We start from the raw sequence: 21,623 nt of genomic DNA, 5'->3' as shown, positions 1-21,623 counted from the left end.
CTGCACCCCAGGGTGACCCACAAGCTCTGCAGCATCATGGCGTGGGGACCCAAACCAAGTGCTGCTTCAGGGCAAGCACAGAGGAATCGAGTGAAACTCCTGCACCCCAAACTCCCACTCAGCCAGCCAGCTCGGTGGTCTCATCCTGCTCCTTTGTGTTGTAGCCTTGAGGATCCCTTTGCCTTCCCCTCAGCCTACCCTGCAGTTGAAGTGCTTCTCCTGGGGGCAGATCCAACCCAATCCAACCCCAGAGCACACCTGGGTGCTGGGGCGCCCTCCTCAACCCCCAGTGCAGCCGCGGGCACCGGGTGCTGCCCTGGGCGCCCTGCACCCTGTGGTCCAGGGGCGGGCTGAGGGGGGAGCAGAGAACCAGGCGAAATGCTGCTGTGAAGAGTGGCCGCTGGGTGTCCCCGCAGCCCCGTGCCCAGCTTTCAGAGAGGCACCACAGCACCGCAGCCTGGTTTGGGTTGGAAGGGACCTAAAAGCTCCTCCAGCTCCAACCCCTGCCACGGGCAGGGACCCCTTCCACTGGAGCAGCTTGCTCCAAGCCCCTGTGTCCAACCTGGCCTTGAACACTGCCAGGGATGGGGCAGCCACAGCTTCTCTGGGCACCCTGTGCCAGCGCCTCAGCACCCTCACAGGGAAGAGCTTGTGGCTAAGAGCTCATCTCAGTCTCCCCTCTGGCAGGTTAAAGCTGTTAAATTATAGCAAGGAATAAAGAAAGCAAAATAAACCCCCCCAAACAACCACTGGAAGGAAATGTTGACCATCACCTGAATGTGTTCTCTGAAGGGCTGGAACTACGCCTAGGAACAAACTCATTCCAAGCATTACTAAACATTCAAGCATTACTAAGAGCAGCATTTTCCTCTTCCAAAAGCCACTGATAGTTCTCATACACTCAGCAGGCAGGTGGTGATGCTGCTCTCCTCCACCATACACCCTGGCTGGGAACACTTAGCGCATCTTTGGGTTCACTTAGCCCATAATAAGTGAAACAAAAAGGAGCCTTACAGGAGGCTTTGCTCTTCCCAGGAGCCACAATTCACCCTCAGCCAGCTGTGTGTGACATCTTTTATTGTATCGAGGGTTATTTCCATGGTGTGAATCGCTGCTGCTCCGGTGCTGCCCATCCAACCCCTGCCCCTGCTCCCACACAGCCAGGGAGCAGGGACAGAGCCACCACCAGCTCAGACAGTTGGGGCCCTCGGGACCAGTCCCACACCAGGCACTGATGCTTTTTGGTGCAAAGGGGATGAAGCTACCCCTTAGAGCCGCTGTGCTCTCCCTGGGGCAGGGCAGCAGCACTGTTACAGCAAACTCTGCTATCAGGACATTGCTTTGTTTTTCCCAACAGGACAACAGAGCTCCAGGCAGCAGGACACGACATGAATGGTGCCTGCTCCTCTAGAACCAGAAAACCAAGCTTGGTGCAGTTATGCAGCCCAAAAAGCACAGCAAAGGAAGAAAGGTGGCCAGGCTCAGGGGACAATGGGCAGCACAGCGTTCCTGAGGCTGCTGCCTGTGCACCTGCATGAGTTGTGGCATGAAGACAGTGGAGGGTGGAGGGGGACATGGGGAGCTTAGCACCAGCCCAGGGGCTGCAGCTGGGACCAGCACAGCTGATGCTACATAAGGTTGGGCAATGGTGGAACATGAAAGGAAGGGTACCATGATGCTGGGGCGCTGCTTTACACCATCCTGGGCCAGAGTATTACCAGAAACACAGGGCTGGTGGGTTGCTCGAGCAGTGTCCTCAACCCACAAAGCCAAGGGATGGCTCCTGTGCCCAAGGGCTCCACATCTGTCCAGTTCACGAAGGGATGCTTGGAGCAATCAGAGCTTCACCAGCAGGAGATCACAGCTCAGCACTTAGTTTGAGCATCTGCTCTTGAAATCCACCTGGCCCAATGAGCACCAAAGGGTTGACAAACTGGCCAGGCAGACAAAGTCCCGTTTCTCCGTGTTCAGTGTATGGAGGGGCCGCCGGATCCTGCGGGGCGACCCACCGAGGTAAGGACGAGAGGTTTGCCATGGAAAGCACATCCCTGCGGTTACAGGGCTCTGGAGGCAGTCGAGGGGTTGTTAAATTACACACAGACATTCACACCCACACAGAAACACACTCGAGCTCTTCTGTAAACTGGACTCCAACAGAGCACACAGGGTGATCCCATGGCAGCGCTGCATGCGGCATCCTCAGTTCCCGCGGTACGTGATGTTGGTGAAGGTAGACGTAGCCTCTTTATATAAAGGGTTGTGGCCCTGGAAAAAGAGGAGTAGAAAGGACATCATCATTTTGTGCTTGGCATCAACATTCATTCTATTTTACAGCTGGGAAAACTGAGGCACCAGGTCAGCATTGAGTGGTTAATCCATATCTCCACTCAAGGCTTCAGCCCATAAGGTTTCATGGGGGAGAGCAGGGAGAAGTTGCTGTGGAGGTGGAGAAAGGCAGCAGGAGCTGCGGAGAGAATCATCCCATGCCTCTCCATCCCTTCCCTCTGGGGAGAGGAGGAAGTGAGGGACAGGCACTGGTGCTATCCCAGTCCTTGTGCTCTGGGTGCCTCAGCTCCTCCAGTATCCCATGGCAGGAGGGACTTTCTGCCTTGCTCACAGGATGGAAGCACTGGTGTGGGCAGTGAGTAAGAGGGTCACGCTGGTGACAATGCTTGGAATAAGCCAGAGGTGGGAAGATCATGTGGGACATGTGCTATCACCTGTACACATCCTCTGGGACCACATGGAAGGGGTGTCCAGGTTGGGCAGTGTCACCCTGAATCCTTCGCGCTTCATAGGGGGATGGAGCAAGCTGGTCCCTAAGGACCATGCCCTGGGACCACAGACGGCAATTGGGCTCTTATGCTGGGAGCACTGGGATCTGGATCCACTCAGATCCAGGGACTCCCGACCCACTGGTCCTCACCGTGTCCCACTTGGCTCTGGCCTTCTCCTCCTCGAAACGGACAAACTCCCGACGGTCATGGATGGTGATGAGGAGCTTCCAGATGAGCAGAGCAGCGAGGCCGATGAGCAGGATGGCACCCGTCACTGAGAGCAGGACCACCAGGACATCCGGCCCCTTCGGGCAGTCTGGAGGAGGGAGAAGGGCAGGGTTGGGGAAGCTCAGCTCTGGGGCTGCCTGGCCATAAGAACATGGAGCTGCTGTGGTCTTAGGAGGGCTTCACCCTGCCCTGTTAGACAGCAGGAGCCTCCCCTCCTTGAGCACAGCAGGTTCTATATAGGAGGATCCCATCCATGGGGTGCACGTGCTGAGATCCTCAAGCTCCTCTCTGGAGGGTGGGCTGCAGCCCTGCTGGGGGCTGCTTCCATGGCCCTGCTTTGGAAGGGTATGCAACCCCCAGCTCAGACCTTGAGGTCTCTGGAGACCCCAGGGATGCTCTGCTGTATCCCAGCCCTGGCTAATGGGAGCCAGCTCCTGTCTGCTTCTCAAGTAGAATCACCCCATGGAGCCAGAAGCAGGATGAGGGCAGTGGGAAGGTTGAGGCCCCATCCTTGGCCTCAGTGCAGGGTGTGAAATAACCAAGAAGAGGTGGGGAAACATGAGACAGAGGCAGGAAATCACACCCTGTGGCATGGAGCAGGGAACAAAGCAGCTCTTTAACCTCCCTCACAGCCCCTGTGCCCATGAACCTGGCTGGGGTGGGAGGTAAAACAGGCACTCAAAAGCATAGATTCAATAGGTTGGAAAAGAACTTTAGGATCAAGCCCAATCTCCCCACTCAGCACAGAAACACAGCACAGCTCCCTCTGCATCCCTCCAGCTGGATCTTACCCGGCTCCTCGATAACGTAGAGGATGGACTTGCCGCTGGAGTCCTCATAGTACTGGAACCTCACCACGCAGTCATTCTCATCCTTGTAGGTGCAGTTCACGGCATCCTTGCCCCTGTCAACTGCCAGAGCGAGAGATTCAGAGCCCCCTGGGTTAGGGGGGTGCCCATGGGGAGGGAAAGTGGGTGGTGGACGCAGCCCCCCTATTCCCACCCTTCAGGACAGGGTTTGGGGCTCTCTCTCACCGAGCTCCTGCACAGTCTCAATCTCATCACGGCACATGCGGCTGCAGGACTGCTGCTCCACCAGCGTCCCCCGCTCAAACTTCTTGCACTCCACACAATCCCTGAGGGAGAGGAGAGCAGAGAGGTGCCGTGAGCTCCCCCGTGCTCACCACCTTGCATCTCAGGCAGCAGAAATCACTGCAGTCCCAAGCCAGCCAGGCTGCAGGGTGTGAGAGCTCCTGCTGCCACTGCTGCCGGCTCACTGATGGGATACCATGGATGCTTTGGGTTGGAAGGGACCTTAAAGCTCATCCAGCTCCAACCCCTGCCACGGGCAGGGACCCCTTCCACTGGAGCAGCTTGCTCCAAGCCCCTGTGTCCAACCTGGCCTTGAACACTGCCAGGGATGGGTTCTGTTCAGCCTGGAGAAGCTGTGTGGAGACCTCAGAGCAGCTTCCAGTGGCTGAAGGGGGCTACAAGGATGCTGGAGAGGGGCCTTAATCAGGTACTGGAGTGATAGGACAAGGGGTGATGGGTTTGAACAAACAGGTGAAGTTCAGGTTGGAGATAAGGCAGAAGCTCTTCCCTGTGAGGGTGCTGAGGCGCTGGCACAGGGTGCCCAGAGAAGCTGTGGCTGCCCCATCCCTGGCAGTGTTCAAGGCCAGGTTGGCTTGGAGCAAGCTGCTCTACTGGAAGGTCTCTCTTCGGGTCCTTTCCAACCCAATCCATCCTATGTGGCACCCCCATGACCCACCCCAGCTCCCCAGTGGGGTAGGACCGGTCCCAGCTCTGCCCTTGCTCACTTTTTGATGGTGCAGGCATCCGGGCAGGTAGGGCACTTCTCGCAGGTGTCTCCATAGGAGCCGGGCTGGGTGCAGTCGCACTTGCCGCAGACGCAGGAGCCGTGGCCGCTGCACACCAGCCCGGTGCTGGACATGCACGTGTCGGTGCGCGTGGTGCAGTTGCAGTAGTCGCCGGTCCAGTCCGGGTCGCACAGGCAGTCCCCGCAGCTGCACTGCCCGTGGCCTGGGGACAAGCCAGAGGCCATCAGGACCCTTGAGCATCCCCATAGATCCCAATAGCGTTCAGCCAGATGGGGCTGTTGGCATGGCAGGGCCCAAGACAGCCCCGTTCTACTGTCCATAGGGTGGGGCACAGCTCACATCAAACCTTTGCTGCAACCCCAATGCTCCTCTTATTCTACCCAAACAACCCACACTGCCGGCAGCAGCAGCTGGAGATGCTCAATCAGATCCAGCTCCGAGTTAGTCAAGCCTGGCTTTGGCTTTTAATTTCAGACTGAGTCAGGTTAAACCCCCAAATCCTGCTTTTCTCCCAGTCCCAGACCAGGCAGCAGAAGCTGACTGCTGAGAAAGGCCCAACAAGCTCTGCACTCTCAGACTGGCTTAATCAGACAGACAGACATGCTCAAACCCTGCCAAAGCCTGGGGCTATTTGCACTGCGGTTTGATTACAGCTCAAAGGCACAGTAGAGGATGGGAATGTCATGGAGCCAGCACACGCAGACCCGTCCCAAGGCCTGTGCACTGGGGCACGTCGGGAATGCTGCTTTCCAGCAGGAGATTGGCCAGGAATGATCCCCGCCAGGGCTGTGGGGACGTCGGCATGAGAAATCAATGTGTAACCCCGTGAATGAGGACCTGGGGCTGAGTCACAGGAAAACAGTGGCACACCGGGTGGCAAGGCATGGAAACATAGAATCATAGTTCGGGTTGGAAAGGACCTTAAGATCACCCAGTTCCACCCCCCTGCCATGAGCAGGGACACCTCACACTAAACCATGGCACCCAAGGCTCTGTCCAACCTGGCCTTGAACACTGCCAGGGATGGAGCATTCACAACCTCCCTGGGCAACCCATTCCAGTGCCTCACCACCCTCACAGTAAAGAACTTCTTCCTCAGATCCAATCTAAACTTCCCCTGTTTCAGTTTTAACCCGTTACCCCTTGTCCTGTCACTACAGTCCCTAATGAAGAGTCCCTCCCCAGCATCCCTATAAGCACCCTTCAGATACTGGAAGGCTGCTCTGAGGTGTCCACACAACTTTCTCTTCTCCAGTGGCTCAGTGGGGTGGGATGGATGCCAGCAGGGTCAGCCAGAGCAGGTTAATGAACAGCTCAGCCAGGCTGGGGCAGAGCATCAGCAGCCCTTGTCCAAACAGGCAGTGAGTGGTTGTGCAAACAGGCGGCAGGAACAGGCGCCAGCGGGCACAAGGGCACCGACGGTGCAGGGTGAGGGAAAACCCAGCATTTCCACCTGTGTTAGCAGCAGGCTGATAAGGTAAAGCATCAATCCCACTGACATGGGCTGAGGGGCAGGTGAGGTCCCAAAAACTCCATCTGGGGACATACAGAGGGAGGCTGGGAACAGGAAAAGGGGTGGCAGCCCCCTCCTCATTCCTCCTTGAACCACTTCTGGGATGTGCCACAGTTTCATGCCCCAGTCTCGGGCACTGCCACCCCTCTTGCATCCACTGAGAGGATGGGGTAGAGCTTGGGGGTTCACTCAGAGCTCCAGTGCTTACTGGAGAAGTGGATGGGAGAAACCCTCTATGGGGAAGAGGCACATCAGGACATCTGAAACCACTGCTGGGATGGGTGTCCTACAGAGAGGGACTCCTTCCCCAGTGCCTGGTGTAGGAGGAGAACCCAAGGACCTGGTTCTGTCTCCCCAGTGAAGAGAGAAGCAGCAGCCAGGGCTGGAGCAGGGCAGTCTGGTAGCACATGGAAGAGATGGTTGTTCAGGAGAGGAGATGCTGCAGGGCCAACAAGGGAGAGGATTCACTTCCCCAATGCTTTTGCCAACAGGGAGTCCTCAAGAAATAAGTGCAGGATAAAAATTGCCTTTCCCCATCCCTCCCCATCCACGCTGGGGTTTCCTCCCACAGAACAACACCTCTGATACGATGGGTGCTGTGATTCAAGCAGGGTCCCTGCTCTGTGCACCCCTGGGTGCCCACCAGCCCCCTTGATGGGAGTTCTGAGTCTAAGTGAGGACTGAAGTCTGTTTTTAACCCTGTAGCCCAGGCACAGGAGGTGACCCCAGCTGCCAAAAAGGGAGTAATTCCTCTGGCATCGCTTCAGACCCAGGCCTGGTCATGGAATGGTTTGGGTTGGAATGGACCTTAAAGCTCATCCAGCTCCAACCCCTGACAGGGGCAGGGACACCTTCCACTAGAGCAGCTTGCTCCAAGCCCCTGTGTCCAACCTGGCCTTGAGCACTACCAGGGATGGGGCAGCCACAGCTTCTCTGGGCACCCTGTGCCAGCGCCTCAGCACCCTCACAGGGAAGAATTTCTTCCTGATGTCTCATTTGAATCTCTCCTGAGTAAATCTGAACCCATCACCCTTATCCTATCGCCATTCCCTTCTGTTGCGGTCCAGGCAGAGCCATTGCTGAGCAGCAAGCCAGCGGTGGGGACGACGCATTGGACAACCCCCAAAACAGCTGGTGCCACCTTTCTCCATGACCTTGGGTGCCGCGAGCACCTTGATCCGCTCTCTGCCCATCACTCACCCGAGCACATCTGCCCCTTGAAGCGCACGCAGGAGAAGTCGTCGCACTCGCAGTACTTGCCCGTCACCTTCCCGAAGTCACTGCTGTGGCACACGCACTGCCCGCAGATGCACTCCCCGCGCTGGCTGCAGAGGGGCTGGCCTGCCCGGGGGCTGCAGTTGTCCTGCTGCGAGGGGTTGTACTCCTCCTCCGAGCACTCGCAGTGCGAGCCCAGGCGCCCGGCGTTGCAGCGGCACACGCCACACTCCAGGGTGCCGTTGCCTCCGCTGCAGGACGAGCTGTTGGCCTCCGCTTGGCTCTCGCAGGAGCAGTCGCAGTCGAAGTTCACCACCACGGTCAGGTTGTCCTTGAAGCCCACGGGTTTGATGGTGAAGGACTTCTCCCGCTCCCGCGGGCACCCCCGTACCTTGGCCTCGATGCTGAAACTCACCTGGAGGGCAAGGGGGAGCATCCAGCCATCAGCACCGTGCCGCAGTACCCACCCCAAGCTTAGAGAGCCCCAAAATGGGACCCATCACATTGCTTTGGCTTTTCAGAGCTGTCCCAACATGGGTTGGGCCTGCCACAGTAACCAGGCTGAATCCCATTCACCGCACCCAGCAGCCTGGCCTGAGCTATTGAACCATAGAGTTTGCATTCAGCAGACTCAGAAAAGCATCTTCATCCTTGCTGGACCCCTCTTTCCACTGCAAAGGTCCCTGTGTAACCAGGGAGGTGGTGGGGCAAGGAGGCGGTGGTGGTAGAGAGCATCAGGCTTTACATGGAGGGGGAGAAAAACCAAGTCCACGAACAGGATCCTCACCGTGTCCCCAATCTTGAGCCCCACGCAAGACTTGAGCCCAGGGATGACCTCGTCGTTGAGGCAGGTGGCATTGAAGGCCAGGGACAGCTCTTCAGGGAGGTCACGCACCTCCAGTTCCACCTTGGAGCGGATTTTCTAGGCGAGGAGAGAGAAGAGTTGAAGGTGACAGCAGAGGCTGGGCAGGGAGCAGCCCCTGGGATGGGGCTCCCGCTCCACCACGATGCTCCCACGCACACGGGAAGGGAGCCAAGATTCTTGAGTCTTTCTCAGGACTTGGCTACATCATTCCCCATTGGGAAATGCCTTTGAGGATGGGAAGGGGCAGGCAGTGAACACAGTGACCTCCCTTCCCCAGCATTCCCGCATGCATTGGTGGAGGCAGATGCTCACAGCTGGCCCAGGAAAGATGCTCAGGGCTGGGGGAGCTGCCAACTCTGTGTGGGCTGTTTGCAGTGTGAAGCAGTGGCTATTTTGGGAGGGAGAGAGCTGTGTGGGGCCATCACGTTGCACACTCACCCCGTAGGAGTCCACTATGAGCTGCAGGACGTTGCTGGAGTCTCTGGACAAGGTGCCCACGGTTGTGCCTGGGATCAGCTCACTGTAGTTCTGCAGGAATATCATAAGCATGGGTTGCTTGTAACTTAGGCAAACCCTGTCTGGGCACATGGGAGCTTCCCTACGAGCTTTGGTAGGACAGGAGACCTCCAAGCTATATGCTGCCACCCATGGCCAGCTGCAAAGGATGCTCCTTGGGACCCACCACCCCCCTAAGAAGGTGGCTTTGCACAGGGGCTGTTACCTGGTAGAGGCCAACCACTGTATCTGTCACAGCAAAGATCAGGTTGATGTTCTTCTCGGAGAGCTTCTCAGTCATCAGGCCCAGAGAGGGATAGTCCTGGGGAGGAGGAGAGGCTGTACCCAAAGAACATGTACCCCCAACCACCCTGGTGCCCATCATGCTCTCCAGCCATGGCCGGATCACCTCTGCCATCCCATGGGGTTCCTCAACAGGGTCTCCACAGCCCCATTGTGGAGGTTGGGATTTACCAGTGTGGTGGAGGCAGAGTAGAAATTGTCCTTGTCAATGTGGCACTGGGCGTCATTGGGCTGCACAATGCCTGCCAGCCTGCCATCCAGCGCGATGTGGGTCTTGGCATCCGTGGTGAAGACGAGGAGGTGGGAAGCATCATTCCTCCAGCCGATTTTCTCCTGTAGTGAAAGACAGCTCCTGGTTGTGCAGCAGCCCTATGTGCCAGCACCCTGCTGCTGCCTTTGCATGCCCCAGGTCATGGATATGGGCTGCAATCACTCCCATTCCCAGAAAAATCAAGGTGGAGGCACAAGGTGGATGGCTGTTTTGGGCTGGTTACTGCAGGGCTGACACGGGATCATTGTGCTCTATCCCTGGCAGTGTTAAGTGGACGGGGCTTGGAGCAAGCTGCTCTAGCGGAAGGTGTCCTTGCCCGTGGCAGGGGATTGGAATTGGATGAGCTTTATGGTCCCTCCTAGCCCAAACCATTCCATGATTCTGTGATCATCAGTTCCCAAGTACCTGATCTGCTCCTGTCTCCTCCCAGGACCATGTAAGGGCCCTGCTCTTCCCTTGCCTTGGCTGTTGGTCTAGAAACATTCAAGTTTAATGCCCATCTTTTGCAGATCGGAGCCATGCAGCAACACCACAGGGTTTATGTTCCTTACCTGGTGGGCTTGGATGGTCTCTGCCAACCCACCAGGGCCAACCCACTGAGCATCTCCCAAGCCCCAGCCAGGCTTTCTTGCCCCTTACATCGCACACGGTGGCCTGGATGATGGCATCGAAGCCACCCTCGGGCGCATCACGGTTCCTTGAGACGCTCTGCTTCCGCACCTCCTCGTTGAAGCGGGTCACCTCGTCCGTGAGCGACAGGACGTGCTTGTACCCAAACATGGGCAGGCAGGTTTCCCCGATCCTGCAGGGCATCAGGCAGGGCATGAGGATCAGATCCCACCTCCCATGGGCCCATCCAGGGTGCTTGCAGGGACCCAACCACCCCAAGAGCCCAAGGACACAGCCAGAGGCTGGTGAAGCAACCACATGTCCTAGAGAAGGGCTCTGTCCTGCTGGGAGTTTTAGAAGTCACTTTCTTACTCATAGCAAGGGTTGATGATGGCTTCTGGAGGGGAGATGTACATGTAGGGGGAAATGGGCTTGTCCACAAAGGCTCCAAAGCCGATGCGTAGGTTGCTGGTGAGCTTGCGCATCTCACTGGCCAGCTTTGTGCCCAGGTTCTGGATGTTCCTCAGATCGTCCTTCATGGAGTTGGACAGGTCCATCAGGTAGTAGATGTCCACGGGGTAGTCTTCCACTTGTCGCACTTGGACACGGAAGATCTGGGAATCATCTGTAATGTGACAGGGAGTGAGAGATCCTCTCCTAGGAGGAGCGGGGGGGATCACTGCAGAGCTAGGGAGAAAAATCAACCTATGGGATCAGCAGGAATCCAAGGAGATGGCTTAAAGCTTCTGGGAGGAGAACATCACACTTGTACACAAAGGGGCAAAGCCCTTTGGGCAGGGTGCTTGCACAGGAGATAATGGTGTGCACCTTGGAGATGGCAAAAGTGCTTATAGGTCCTGTTCTCCAAACCTCCTGTCCAGAGCTGACCCTCAGAAGCTGCATGAACAGCATGACCAACACGCGCTGAATGGAGTGAGTGAAAGACCCAGCGTATGGATACAGGGATTACCAGAGCACTGTATGGCTGCTTCGCACTTCCCTGAGCAACCAAGAACTCTGAGCATCTCCCAAGGCCTTCCCCATCCCTGTTCCCTCCCTCTTGGCTCCTTCCAGCTCCTCCACGTCTCACCACACAGTCAGGGGGCCCAACTCAGCGCTCAGAGAGCATCTGTTTCTTCTTGTAGAGCTAAAACCAGGACTGAGCTTGTGGGCCATGGGCTGTGACCTGTCCTCCTCAAACCCTTTAACATTTGGTCTTGATTCATGAGTAGAGGCCAATGACTCATGCCAAGCCTCTGTTGGACAGAGATCAACTGGGGTTTTCTTGTACTGCTTCCAAGAAACAGGGGCTTCAGCACTGCACACTGTATCTGTTCCTCTCCAGAGCACCACAACTACCTGCCTCCTGCCAAATATCTGTAAGGGCCACTTAGCAGCTACATGTCCCCATTGCATGGGGTCACTTTAGACATACAGGGTGAGTACTCCTGTCTGGAAGGCCCAAGAATGTGCAATCAACCACTGATATCTGGGCTTTAATGAGCACAAGGAACCAAAATTGCTCCTGCTGAGACTGGAAGAGTCACCCATGAATGGATGGCAGGAAATGGGCTGCACATGGGACAGAGCACGGTGACGGTACCACTTTCTCCACATCCCCAAACCGGTTTTGTGACCTTGGGAAAGTGATGCCTGTTAGTTCTGCCTCCTGCTTGGCATCACTTGGAACTCCTCCATGCTGGCAAAAGACCATCACAGTTAATTGTCTCCAGCCTGTCTGAAACAAGCCTAGGGAATCACAGGGACCTGTTGGCAGCCCAACCCTTCCAGCTGCTCTACAGCTTGTTAGACATGAGCTGACCTCCACCAAATCATTTAGAGTACAGTAGCAGTGGCCAAGGTCTAAATGCCTTGATAAAATAAGCCCATGTGTTGCTGAAGTTGCTGTATCCCATCCTGCCCACTGGGATACGTCAGGGTTGAGCCAGGAGACCGACCAGCTTGCAGACAGCAGGGATGCTCCTGGAGGCTTTGGTGCAGCTCCCAGCTTGGCATTGCCCCCCATGGACACAAGAGCTGGTGAGGCAGTGATGGCTCACTCATCATTTGAGCCCTTTGAGTTATTCCCACTGCATCCCCCCTTCCCGTGGTAGTTGGAGGCTCTCACCCGGCCGCAGGTTCAGCCGTATTCTCTGGGGGCTCATCTGGGTGGTGATGGAGCTCCCTGAGCCCTTGTCGCTGAGGGGTCTGGCCTCCAGGATGGTCACGCTGCTGCTGGGGGACTCGATGTAGTCGTGCCCGCAGCCGTTCTCCAGGAGGTTGGTGTGCAGGTCACAGCGAGGGGACCCTGGTGCCAAGACCTGCGGGAAAGGCACAAGGTCAGGAGCCAGGCTGCTCCAGGAGCCCCCATGGCTGCAGCACAAGGAGGGCCCCTTTTCCACTGGAGAGCTCTTTAGCACACCTAATGCAGGAGACCAGGGTAAGAGGTGCTTTGGGGCACCGTGCCTCTGCTCAAGGGAGATGCTGGACGAGTCCTGCTGGGGTTCAGGGCAGGTTTTGGTCTGTTGTGCTCCGGTGGAGCTCAGCTGCCCCTGCCAAGGAGCGAGGGAGAACAGATCCCTGCCAAACCCGCTCCCAGCTGCTGGCAGCTGGAGCCTCAGGTTTGGTTTTGGCCAAGCTAAAAGGAAAGGCCCTTTATGTGGGATGGCCAGAAAAGGGTGAGGAGGGATGTGAACATGGCAGGGGATGAGGAGCAGAGGCTGGGACTTCTATTACATCCTCAACCATGGCAAAACACGAGCCACCTTTTCCCACTTTCATCTACTGTGCCTTTAGAAACCCATCTGTTTCAGCCCTGGCCCCTGCTGTGGGGAGCCCATTGCATGAAGTGATGCTCAGTTCCTGTGCAAGAACACTTCAGGCTTATCTCGAACTCTCCAGCTTCCTGCAGGATGGAGCCAGCCAGGGGAAAGGAGAACCAAAAAAGGAGTGAAAGAGCAAAACGGGCTGTGGGAGAAGCCATCAAGTGCCCATCAGGGGCCGGGAGCACAACATGTGGAGTCACGATGGGGTCTGGCCATATCCCTCTTTCCTAGAAAGTTCCCGGCTCCTCGCCCTTATCACAGCACATTCAGAAGGGCTCCGGTCTCTGGCTTCTCATGAAGACAGATATGGGAGGAATTTCTTTCCCAGCCCAATGCTGCCAAGAGGCTCCCTCCCCTCCAAAGGGTTTCTCCATCTCCCTCCCACAGCCCAAGCCCTCCTACATTCAAAGTCTACAGCAGACAACCAGCACAGCCTTTCCCTGTAGTAAAGGGAAGTGGCACAAGTCCTGCTGGGGCTGGTTCAGTTGGATCCTAACTGCAGCCTCCCAGTGCTGGCGAGTTTCCCCATGCAGGACATCACCCGAGGCTGCCTGAACCCTGAAATGAATGCGTGTGTTTTATGCTGGCCGAGAGCCCTCTGGAAACAGTGTGGAGTGATAGCCAGAGAATACATCAGCAAATGCATCAGCAGACGTGTTCCTGCAGCCTCCTGCTCCCACCCTCACTGCCTGGCCAGCACACCGCTGCCCAAGAGGACAGCTCATCCCCCTCATTTAGCTGCCTTGAACCCACCCAGCCCCACAGGGCTCCCTGCTGTGGGAAGAGGTGCCTGGTTTACGCCACATCCCATCCATCACCACTTACATTCCTGTCCCAGGTGGAGAAATCACTGGAAAAGCATGAGGGTAAAGGCAGGCTGGGCTCATGGCTGATACCTGGAGATGCTGGGAAACTCCCAGGCCACGCAGCACCTTATGGGATTAACAACATCATTCCAGCTTTGAGATTCCCATGGAGATGCTATTTAACCCCTTACCCTGGAGCTCTAAATATGATGGTGGATCCAGGACTCACAGGAGCCTCCCTAGCAACAAAACTACTGAAAAAGGCAAAGGAAAAAGCCACTGTAGCACTAAAGGAGCACTTCATGATACGGATTGCTGCCTGCATCCCTTGTGAGTGAAGGCAGGACCAGGCAGGGCACTGGCAGAGCCAGCTCCCTTCCCAAGTTCCCAGCACAGGCAGCTGTGGGAATTCCTACATCCCCAGGACATCTCCATTTTCATGCCCAAGGCAACCACATAGAGCATCAGCTCTGGGCGGGAGAGAGCCCAAAGCAGAGAGGCCACAGCAGATTAAGCTAAAACCTTCCAGCGGCTTCTCTAGAACAAACCCCTGGTCCAGCTTTGCCTCCCCCTTTCCTCCAAGGCAACCAGAGGGGGTGAGGCAGGAAGATGTGTCCCAACAACCTCCCAAATGATTTTAAAGCCACGTCTCAGTGTTACAGGTTGGCTGGCATTTCCCAATGGAAATGGGAAGTGGATGGGCACATCTATTGGTAAAAGCAGTCAAACTTCCTGAAAACTAAATAAAACTCAATTCCCTCTGCATCAGCCTCAGGAAACCACAATGAAGTCCTTCTCTTGTCCAAAGGCAGGCTGGAGCAGCAGATAAAGGCTGCTTGGGGAAGCCATGTGGGTGGAAAAGGAGCAGAAGGAGCACAAATAAGAACACTTTCCCTTTAAAAAACCGAGTGAGGGATGGGGATGGGGATGGGGGGGGGGGGGGGCACAGTATCAGAGACCTCCCCACCCCTGGGAAATTAAACAAACCCACACAGAGAGCCCTCATGTGCTGTGTTCAGCCAATGCCGTCCAGATGTTGGAGGCAGAGCCCGGCTCTCGGGGGGGCGGCTGCTGGCGGCTCCCTCACGGCTCGTCACGTCCATGAGCAGCCATGGAAAGATTTCCTTTTTTGGGAACCTTTGCTGATGGGGAGGAAAAACCGAGCCCCGAGCATCACCGCTCCCAGGAACAAACCCAACCCCATTCCCGCTCCGGAGCAGGGAACGAGGCTCCTTGTCACACCCCTTGCTGCAGGCGAGATTGGGCATAAGCATCTTCGCTCACGCCAGGAGCCGATGGGCACAGCGAGCAGAGGCATCCCCTCCACACTGAGCCCAGAGCATCGGGCCACGCAGGCACAACCCAAGAGCGTTTTCCAGCTTGGATTGCTTCCCCCCGGCTCCCGGTGGCACGATCTCAGCCGGGGGAAGCGGGGGTTTCGTGGGTGGGGAAGCAGAAAGGAAGAAAAGCTTTGCCAAAGGAGGAGGTTTCATCACCTCTCCCCGTCCCAGCCTCTCCTCTGCCCTGGGGCTGCTGCTCCATCCAGTTGGGAAACTCCCTCCCGTTACCTTCCGATGGACTAACCCCAGGGCAGCATTTTTGGAGGGGAACGTGGCAAATCATGGGGGCTCTCACCTGCCTAAACAGGGTGATTTTAGAGCCACGACTCAGCTCTCACATCCTCTTTAGCCCAAACCCAGGCACTTCGTCTTCCTTCCCCCTTCTTTCCAACAACAAAAGGCTTTTAAACCCAAATCCTAGCTTCTAATCGGTGATTTCCCTTCTTCCCCCCAGCCTCCTTTCCTTTTCCAGCTCTTCCAGCAATTAAGCTCCTTTAGCCTTAGTAAAATGCTTAGTGAAGCACTTTAGCCTTAGTGCTTTACAAGGGGTTATCAAGAAGCAAACCAAAAGTAAACTAAGTTTGAAATGCATTTTTCCTAACAAAGTGAATTTCCAGTGGGATCACCAGCATTTCCCAGCCAGCTCCTGCCAATGCACTCAGATAAGGCTCAGGTTTTCAGAGCAAGGCAGAGAGGGCATCCCAAGCTGTGGTCTGATCCGGATGCCACCAATAAACGCGTTTAGACACGGTGGGAACAGATGGAGACCGAGGTTGCGGCTGTGGCAAGGGGAGCAGCGCCCATCCCAAAGGCTCGTCCCTTCCTCCACATCCCTGCCTTACCTCGGCAGAGCACCAGGCACAGAGAGGGCTCACAGCCAGGCACTGCTTGCAGGAGTTCACCCCGCGGGTGGTGCAGATGTTACCCCCTGAAACAGGAAAACAGCGCGGTTACATCCTGCACCCACACAGGTGCTGAAGTGTCAGTGCTCAGACAGGCCCCCATCCCACCAGAGCTCTGCTCTAATCCCTTTCCCAGCCCCAAACCCCAGGAGCTGCATCCGTGCTCCTTTTATAACCTTGGTACCAGCTGAGCTTCATCCTGCCTGGGACTGAGCATCATTTCCCACCTAACAGCTCCTCCCTGCATCCATCCTTTCAGTGCTGCATGTGTTGGAGTGAGGGGCATCTCCCCTTGGGCCTCTCTGCTGATGTTTTGGGGTACAGGGGTGAATTTCCAAGGGCACAATGTGGTACCCGCACCCCCCCAGTGGCTGGGGAGCTGCTGCCTCTTCCCCTCGCCCCTGACCCAGTGTGGTCGGTGCTTTCTTGTGCACACATTAAACTCAGCAGCCGCTCTTGGCCCAGGTTCAGGCACACGGAAAGGAGGGGAGGGAAAGGGCAGGAGTCCAGGAATGTGCTGGTAACTGGTTGTGGTTGTGCTGATGCCCTGGGCAAAGGTTGGGCTCTGTCAGTGGAAGTGGCAATGGGGACTTTGAGTGATACTGGCACCAGTCCTGTGAAACTGGGGGGGGGGGGGATTGAAAGGACCCCAAACAACAGCAGGAGCCCTGGGCAGCTCCAGTGCCTGCAGTGGCAGAGGCAGGACCATAGGGCACTGTGGTTCCTGCTGTCAACGGCTGATGTGGCTGTGGTGGCATCACCCTTCCTCCTGGGGCACAAGCATCTTGGGGCTTGGTTATGGGAATGCTGCAGCCTGGGGAGCCCAGGAGCCTGGAGCAGCGAGCGCTGGAGTCTCCCCTTTGCCCCGTGTCCTCCTGTCCCTGCCCAGGGCTCTCCCAGTGTTTCTGAGCACAGGAAATGCAACACAAAGCAGAGAGGAAATGGTGAAACGGTGTCGTCAGGTCCTTAGGCAGAACCACAGTGACAGCATCGTGTGTTCATGCCCCTTGGCACGCAGCCTGGGCTGCATGTGTGTGTTCAGCGTATGTGCATGTCGCACCTGTGTGCATCTGCATGAGGTGGTGTCACAGGCTGAGCTGGACACGCTGCCGCTGCTTGGGGATGTACCCCATGGCCATGCCACCTCCCTGCTTGTCCCACACAGGGTGACTACACTTAAAGGCTAAACCCCAATTGCCCTGCTCAGCACCAGCTTCAGGGTGGCATCCATAGGGACACTCTGCAGCATATGAGGATGGGCAGGATTATACGTTTAGTATTGCCTAAAGGAGCAACTTGTTGATCTCTGGTGCACCAAAGACATGCAGGGATACAGCAGCAGCATCACACCCTTGAGCAGACAGGATGTGGAGCTGGGGCTTGGTATGGGGAAGGCAAAGGGCTCTCAGCATCGCCAGCTCCTGCTGTGTGTGGAATCTCTCCTGCCTTGCCAAACGCTGGTGGCTGCAGCCCAAGCCCATGTGCCTTGGATTTGGGCTATGCCCTGGCACTGCCCTCAGGGACAGGCCCAGAGGATTAATCACCAGCAGTGCTCCTGACCTCCTCTTACTTAATGCCACTGTGGGGTTTGCTCCCCAGGGGTGGGTTTGAGCTTGGCCTAGGATGGGATGCACTGGTCCACGTCCTCTCTCGAGCAGGTTTCCCCTGTGACTTGAGCCAAGCGCCTCAGTTTCCCCTGTGCAGCGTTAACCCTGGTGTCAGTGAGCCCGGGCTGCACTGAAACATGATGTGGAGGATCTCCAAGCTTGGGTCTGCCTCCACTTCTCCTGCTGTGAAACCTGAGCTCTGGGGATAATGAGTCCCAGGTCTGTCCCTTTGGGCTGGAGAGCTGCTCTGCTCCCCAGCAGTTGGTATGCATTACCTCCTGCCTGTGTGCAGCCTCTGGGCTCAGTGCTTTCCTTCCCACCCCACAGCACAGGGGTCCTTGATCTGGTGCTCCCCTTCCATGCTGAGGATGTAACCCCAGGGGTTAGATGGGGCTGCAGGCCAGAGGGTCCTGCAGGAAGGATGCTGCCGTGCCCAAGGCTGCAACCACATCATGTCACCATGTCATTGCTGCTTTGACCAGGGGGTCCCTGCAAGTCACTCCTGCCCCCAGACTCATGCAGCCCTCTGGTCCCCATGGGATCCATTGCCCATGACTGAGACATGTGCCCAGGGACGGAGGACCCTTCCCCAACCTGGGAACCTGGCCTCTGGGAGGGGGCTGAAATGCCCCAGTGCCAGTGGTGTTAGCACGGTTCTCACCATCCAGATGTGGCTGTTCCTGCTGCGAGCAGGCAGCCTCAGCCTCTCACTGTGTGGAAATGTCTCTGCTTTGGTCTTTCCAGCTCTGCCTGTTTTAGGGAAGTGGGGAATGGGGACCTGGGATGGTGCAGGAGCAACAGCACAGGCGAAGGAGGGAGAAGGAGGATGCTGCATCTTGAGCCCACTCCACGTTTGGTCCTAGAGCTTCCCAAGCAGCGCTTCCCAGGCTCAGGACACCGCCTGGATGCAAGACCCAGCACAGCTTTTGGGGATGTTTTTCCAGCCATAAAACGTCCTGAGCCCAAGTACTATGAAAGCAGTTGGTCTCTCACAACGATCTGATCCTAAAGACTCAGGCTTTGAAAACAGAAAGAAATCCTAACACATAAAATACAGGGAAATGGGAGATGAACTGGGCAGCATGAGAATGGCTAGGCAGTGATGTGGGATGATGCACTCGAAATACCCCAGACGTCTGTGGCTCAGCATCACCCTTCCCCGGCTGGAGGAGCTTACTCAGCCCCCAAGCTGCACTCCAAGTAACCTCTATGCACCGCATGAGCCAGCCACATGCTTTGTTTTTCCTCCCTCTGCCAACTGGGGCAAGAAAGTGCCCACAGAAAACCCGATATTTTAGAGAACTCGATAAGGACACAACCCACCTGGACATCCTTCTGCTTGATGCAGCGATCAGGGCTTAGGTCTTTGTGGCTGCTCTGCCAACGCCATCCTGGGGCTCTGGCTTTTCTCCGACCCTCTCCTTGTCTGCAAGCGTCATCCCAGGGAGGGAATAGCCCAGACTGAGCTCAGCTTCTTACAGGCACCGATACACAGGACCAAACTGCAGCTCTATAGTCTCAATGGGTTGTTATCCTATGTCCTGTATTGACGACAGGGATCAGGTAGATCAGAGCCTCAGGCTGTTCCTGGGAATTCACCAAAGTCTGGAATTCTTTAGACAGAACAACGTTGCCCAAAGAGCCTGGCCTCAAAAACAATGGGACCCATTTATAAACCAGGAGCTGAAAACCCCATTTTACAGTTGCAGGATTTACTTTGAGCCCCGGGAACACAGCTGGGGAGAAGAGAAAATGCTTTTCCTGTCTCTTCTCCATGCTCCAGACACTGGAAATATTGTTAAAACTACAAATTACCTTTGTCTGAAATCACCTCACCCTAAACCCCTAAAACCACCAGAACAGAGAAAAGAGAACTCAAGACATACAGGCACCCCCTTTAAACCAACACAACCACAGCGTCCAGCCTGCCCTGCAAACTCTTTGTTGTGCAGTTAGGAGGGACAGAGCCCAAGTCACACCCTGGTCCTCCCATTACAAACCCTTACCCGGAGCCAAACACCGCGGAGTTACAGAACAGAAACTTCCCGCACCCAGCGTGGAAATAACTCCCAAACCACGTCCCGATCCTGCACCACCTTTGGGAAACCCGCCTGGAGCCGACCCATTCAAGACCCAACCGGTCAGAGCAGCTCCAGGCTGCCCGCTCGCCCTCGGACCGCTTTCCTCGGGAGAAAGTGCTGGGGCTGGGGGGAATTTGGGCCGCACAATCCCTGGATGACCCGGCTCGAAGCGAGCGGCAGCGATCCCAAACCTACCCCAGGCGCCAGCAGCGCAGAGCGCGAGGATCCCGAGAGCCACGCTGAGCCTTCCCATCGCGTCCTGCAAGCCCCGAGCGCGGGGGGCTGCTTGGACCGGCCCCCCCGTGGGCGATGGGGAGCAGCTCGGGAGGCTTGGAGCAGCCCAGGAGATGAATCATGGGGCTGGGTGTGTGACACACGGCGAGCGGGGCCGGCCGGCCGGAGGAAGCGGCGCTGGCTCGTCACTCACTGGGGAGCCGGTCTGTGCCCCCGCCCGCGCTGCCGGCACCTCCTCATGCTTCGCTTCGCTTTGCTCCGTCAAGGACCTACTAAACGCTGGCAGTGAGCGCTCCCAGCGCCGGTGACCTCCAGCCCTGGAGCTGGGAGCAGGCTCTTTCCCATAGGCTCTTTTGCCTGGGTTTAACTCCTTGCAAAACCTTGCTCCCTCCTTCCTTTCGTTAACTCTTGCGGGAAAGGCAGCCGCCGAGTCCCAGGGTTGAACGGGAGGTAAAGGTGTGGGTTCTCAGCTCCCGAACGGTGCAAATGGGACTGTTTCTGCTCAAACAGGGACCTGAGTGAGATCCGAGCCTGGTGAAAGCAGCAGGGTGTAAACCTGGCTGTCACCAAGGCAGGGAAGTTCAGCTTAAGGTCCGATGGTTCGGACCTCGTTTTCTTCTCACTTGTTTTCCCCCTCTGTGCCCTCAAAACTTTCTCCTGTACTGAGAAAGGAGAGGAATTGTCCCCCCTGAAACAGCAGAGCTGTTTGTGGGTGCCTCCTGGGGGGGGTGTGGGGGTTATGTGTGTGTGACGAGCTCTTGTTTAACTCGCAGGTGGGGAAACTGAGGCACTCAAGGTACGGCTGGGATGCAACTAGGAGAGAAGGGCTGCTTCCCTGGAGCCCAAGGATGCTCCCACCATGCATCGGGTTGGGGACAGTAATGACCCAACTCTGGGGCAAGACGGTGCAACGCACAGGAGCATCAGGAATCAGGAACTGAGCTGGTGTGTGTGCCTGATGGTGCTGGACGTGATGTGAAGGTGCTGTATGAGAACCACAGCCCCACGTTTCCCCCCTACGAGAGGGGATGGTGCCTGGGAGGGTGAGGCGGAGCGGGGGACTCAGCCTCAGGAGCTGGGGATTTAGCTTTAAAAGAAGTTTTTTTGGTGCCTCTTTTCTCCCCTCAGCCCCATTCTACCTGTGGGAGCTGCTGCCCTCCCGCGGCTGCGGGGGGATCCTTCCCACCTGATCCAACCGCATCCCCAAGGCTTGTCGATGGGGATTTGGTAAAGAGCGCAAGAAGCCCATCGACCCTCCTGAAGCGTCCGAAAGTGCTGCGCCTTGGCTGGGACATCAATACAAACCCCAGACCTTTCTGAGGGGCTCCTGGTCGTGCCCTGCTCATAGAATCCCAGAGTAGTTTGTGCTGTAAGGGACCTTAAAGCTCCTCCAGCTCCAACCCCAGCCACGGGCAGGGACACCTTCCACTAGAGCAGCTTGCTCCAAGCCCCTGTGTCCAACCTGGCCTTGAACACTGCCAGGGATGGGGCAGCCACAGCTTCTCTGGGCACCCTGTGCCAGTGCCTCAGCACCCTCACAGGGAAGAGCTTCTGCCTAAGAGCTCATCTCAGTCTCCCCTCTGGCAGGTTCAAGCCATTCCCCTTGGCCTGTCCCTACATCCCTTGTCCCAAGCCCCTCTCCAGGTTTCCTGCAGCCCCTTCAGGCACTGGAGCTGCTCTCAGGTCTCCCCTTCAGGAGCCTTCTCTTCTCCAGG

At 56.6% G+C, this 21,623-nt stretch overlaps 1 protein-coding gene across 1 annotated transcript; it reads right to left on the bottom strand.

Annotated features, from left to right (window-relative positions):
* Positions 1–1,060: 1,060 nt before the first annotated feature.
* ITGB3 (integrin subunit beta 3) lies at positions 1,061–20,160 on the bottom strand. The gene is made up of 15 exons (XM_057423992.1): positions 19,870–20,160; positions 15,927–16,012; positions 12,242–12,434; positions 10,486–10,738; positions 10,144–10,306; positions 9,405–9,566; positions 9,157–9,252; positions 8,874–8,963; positions 8,358–8,492; positions 7,556–7,985; positions 4,822–5,044; positions 4,040–4,140; positions 3,797–3,916; positions 2,927–3,093; positions 1,061–2,265 (listed from the first exon to the last, which is right to left on the bottom strand). The coding sequence occupies exons 1-15, from the start codon at positions 19,925–19,927 to the stop codon at positions 2,200–2,202; spliced, it is 2,343 nt and encodes a 780-aa protein (XP_057279975.1). The 5' UTR covers positions 19,928–20,160; the 3' UTR covers positions 1,061–2,199.
* Between the last annotated feature and the right edge of the window lie 1,463 nt (positions 20,161–21,623).

The sequence above is a fragment of the Pezoporus wallicus genome, unplaced genomic scaffold (assembly GCF_028554395.1).
Source record: "Pezoporus wallicus isolate ANWC-B61680 ecotype Strahan unplaced genomic scaffold, APGP_CSIRO_Pwel_v1 contig_8251, whole genome shotgun sequence".
NCBI lineage: Eukaryota > Metazoa > Chordata > Aves > Psittaciformes > Psittacidae > Pezoporus > Pezoporus wallicus.
The sequence above is the reverse complement of the archived record's forward strand: the minus strand, read 5'-3'. Positions and strand labels throughout refer to the sequence as shown.

Coding starts and splice junctions, on each gene's coding strand:
- ITGB3 (XM_057423992.1), bottom strand. CDS start 19,927: ATGGGAAGGCTCAGCGTGGCTCTCGGGATCCTCGCGCTCTGCGCTGCT. Junction 8,964..9,156: donor CAGTGGTTGGCCTCTACCAG/GTAACAGCCCCT, acceptor ATATTCCTGCAG/AACTACAGTGAGCTGATCCC. Junction 7,986..8,357: donor GGCTCAAGATTGGGGACACG/GTGAGGATCCTG, acceptor CTTGCCCTCCAG/GTGAGTTTCAGCATCGAGGC.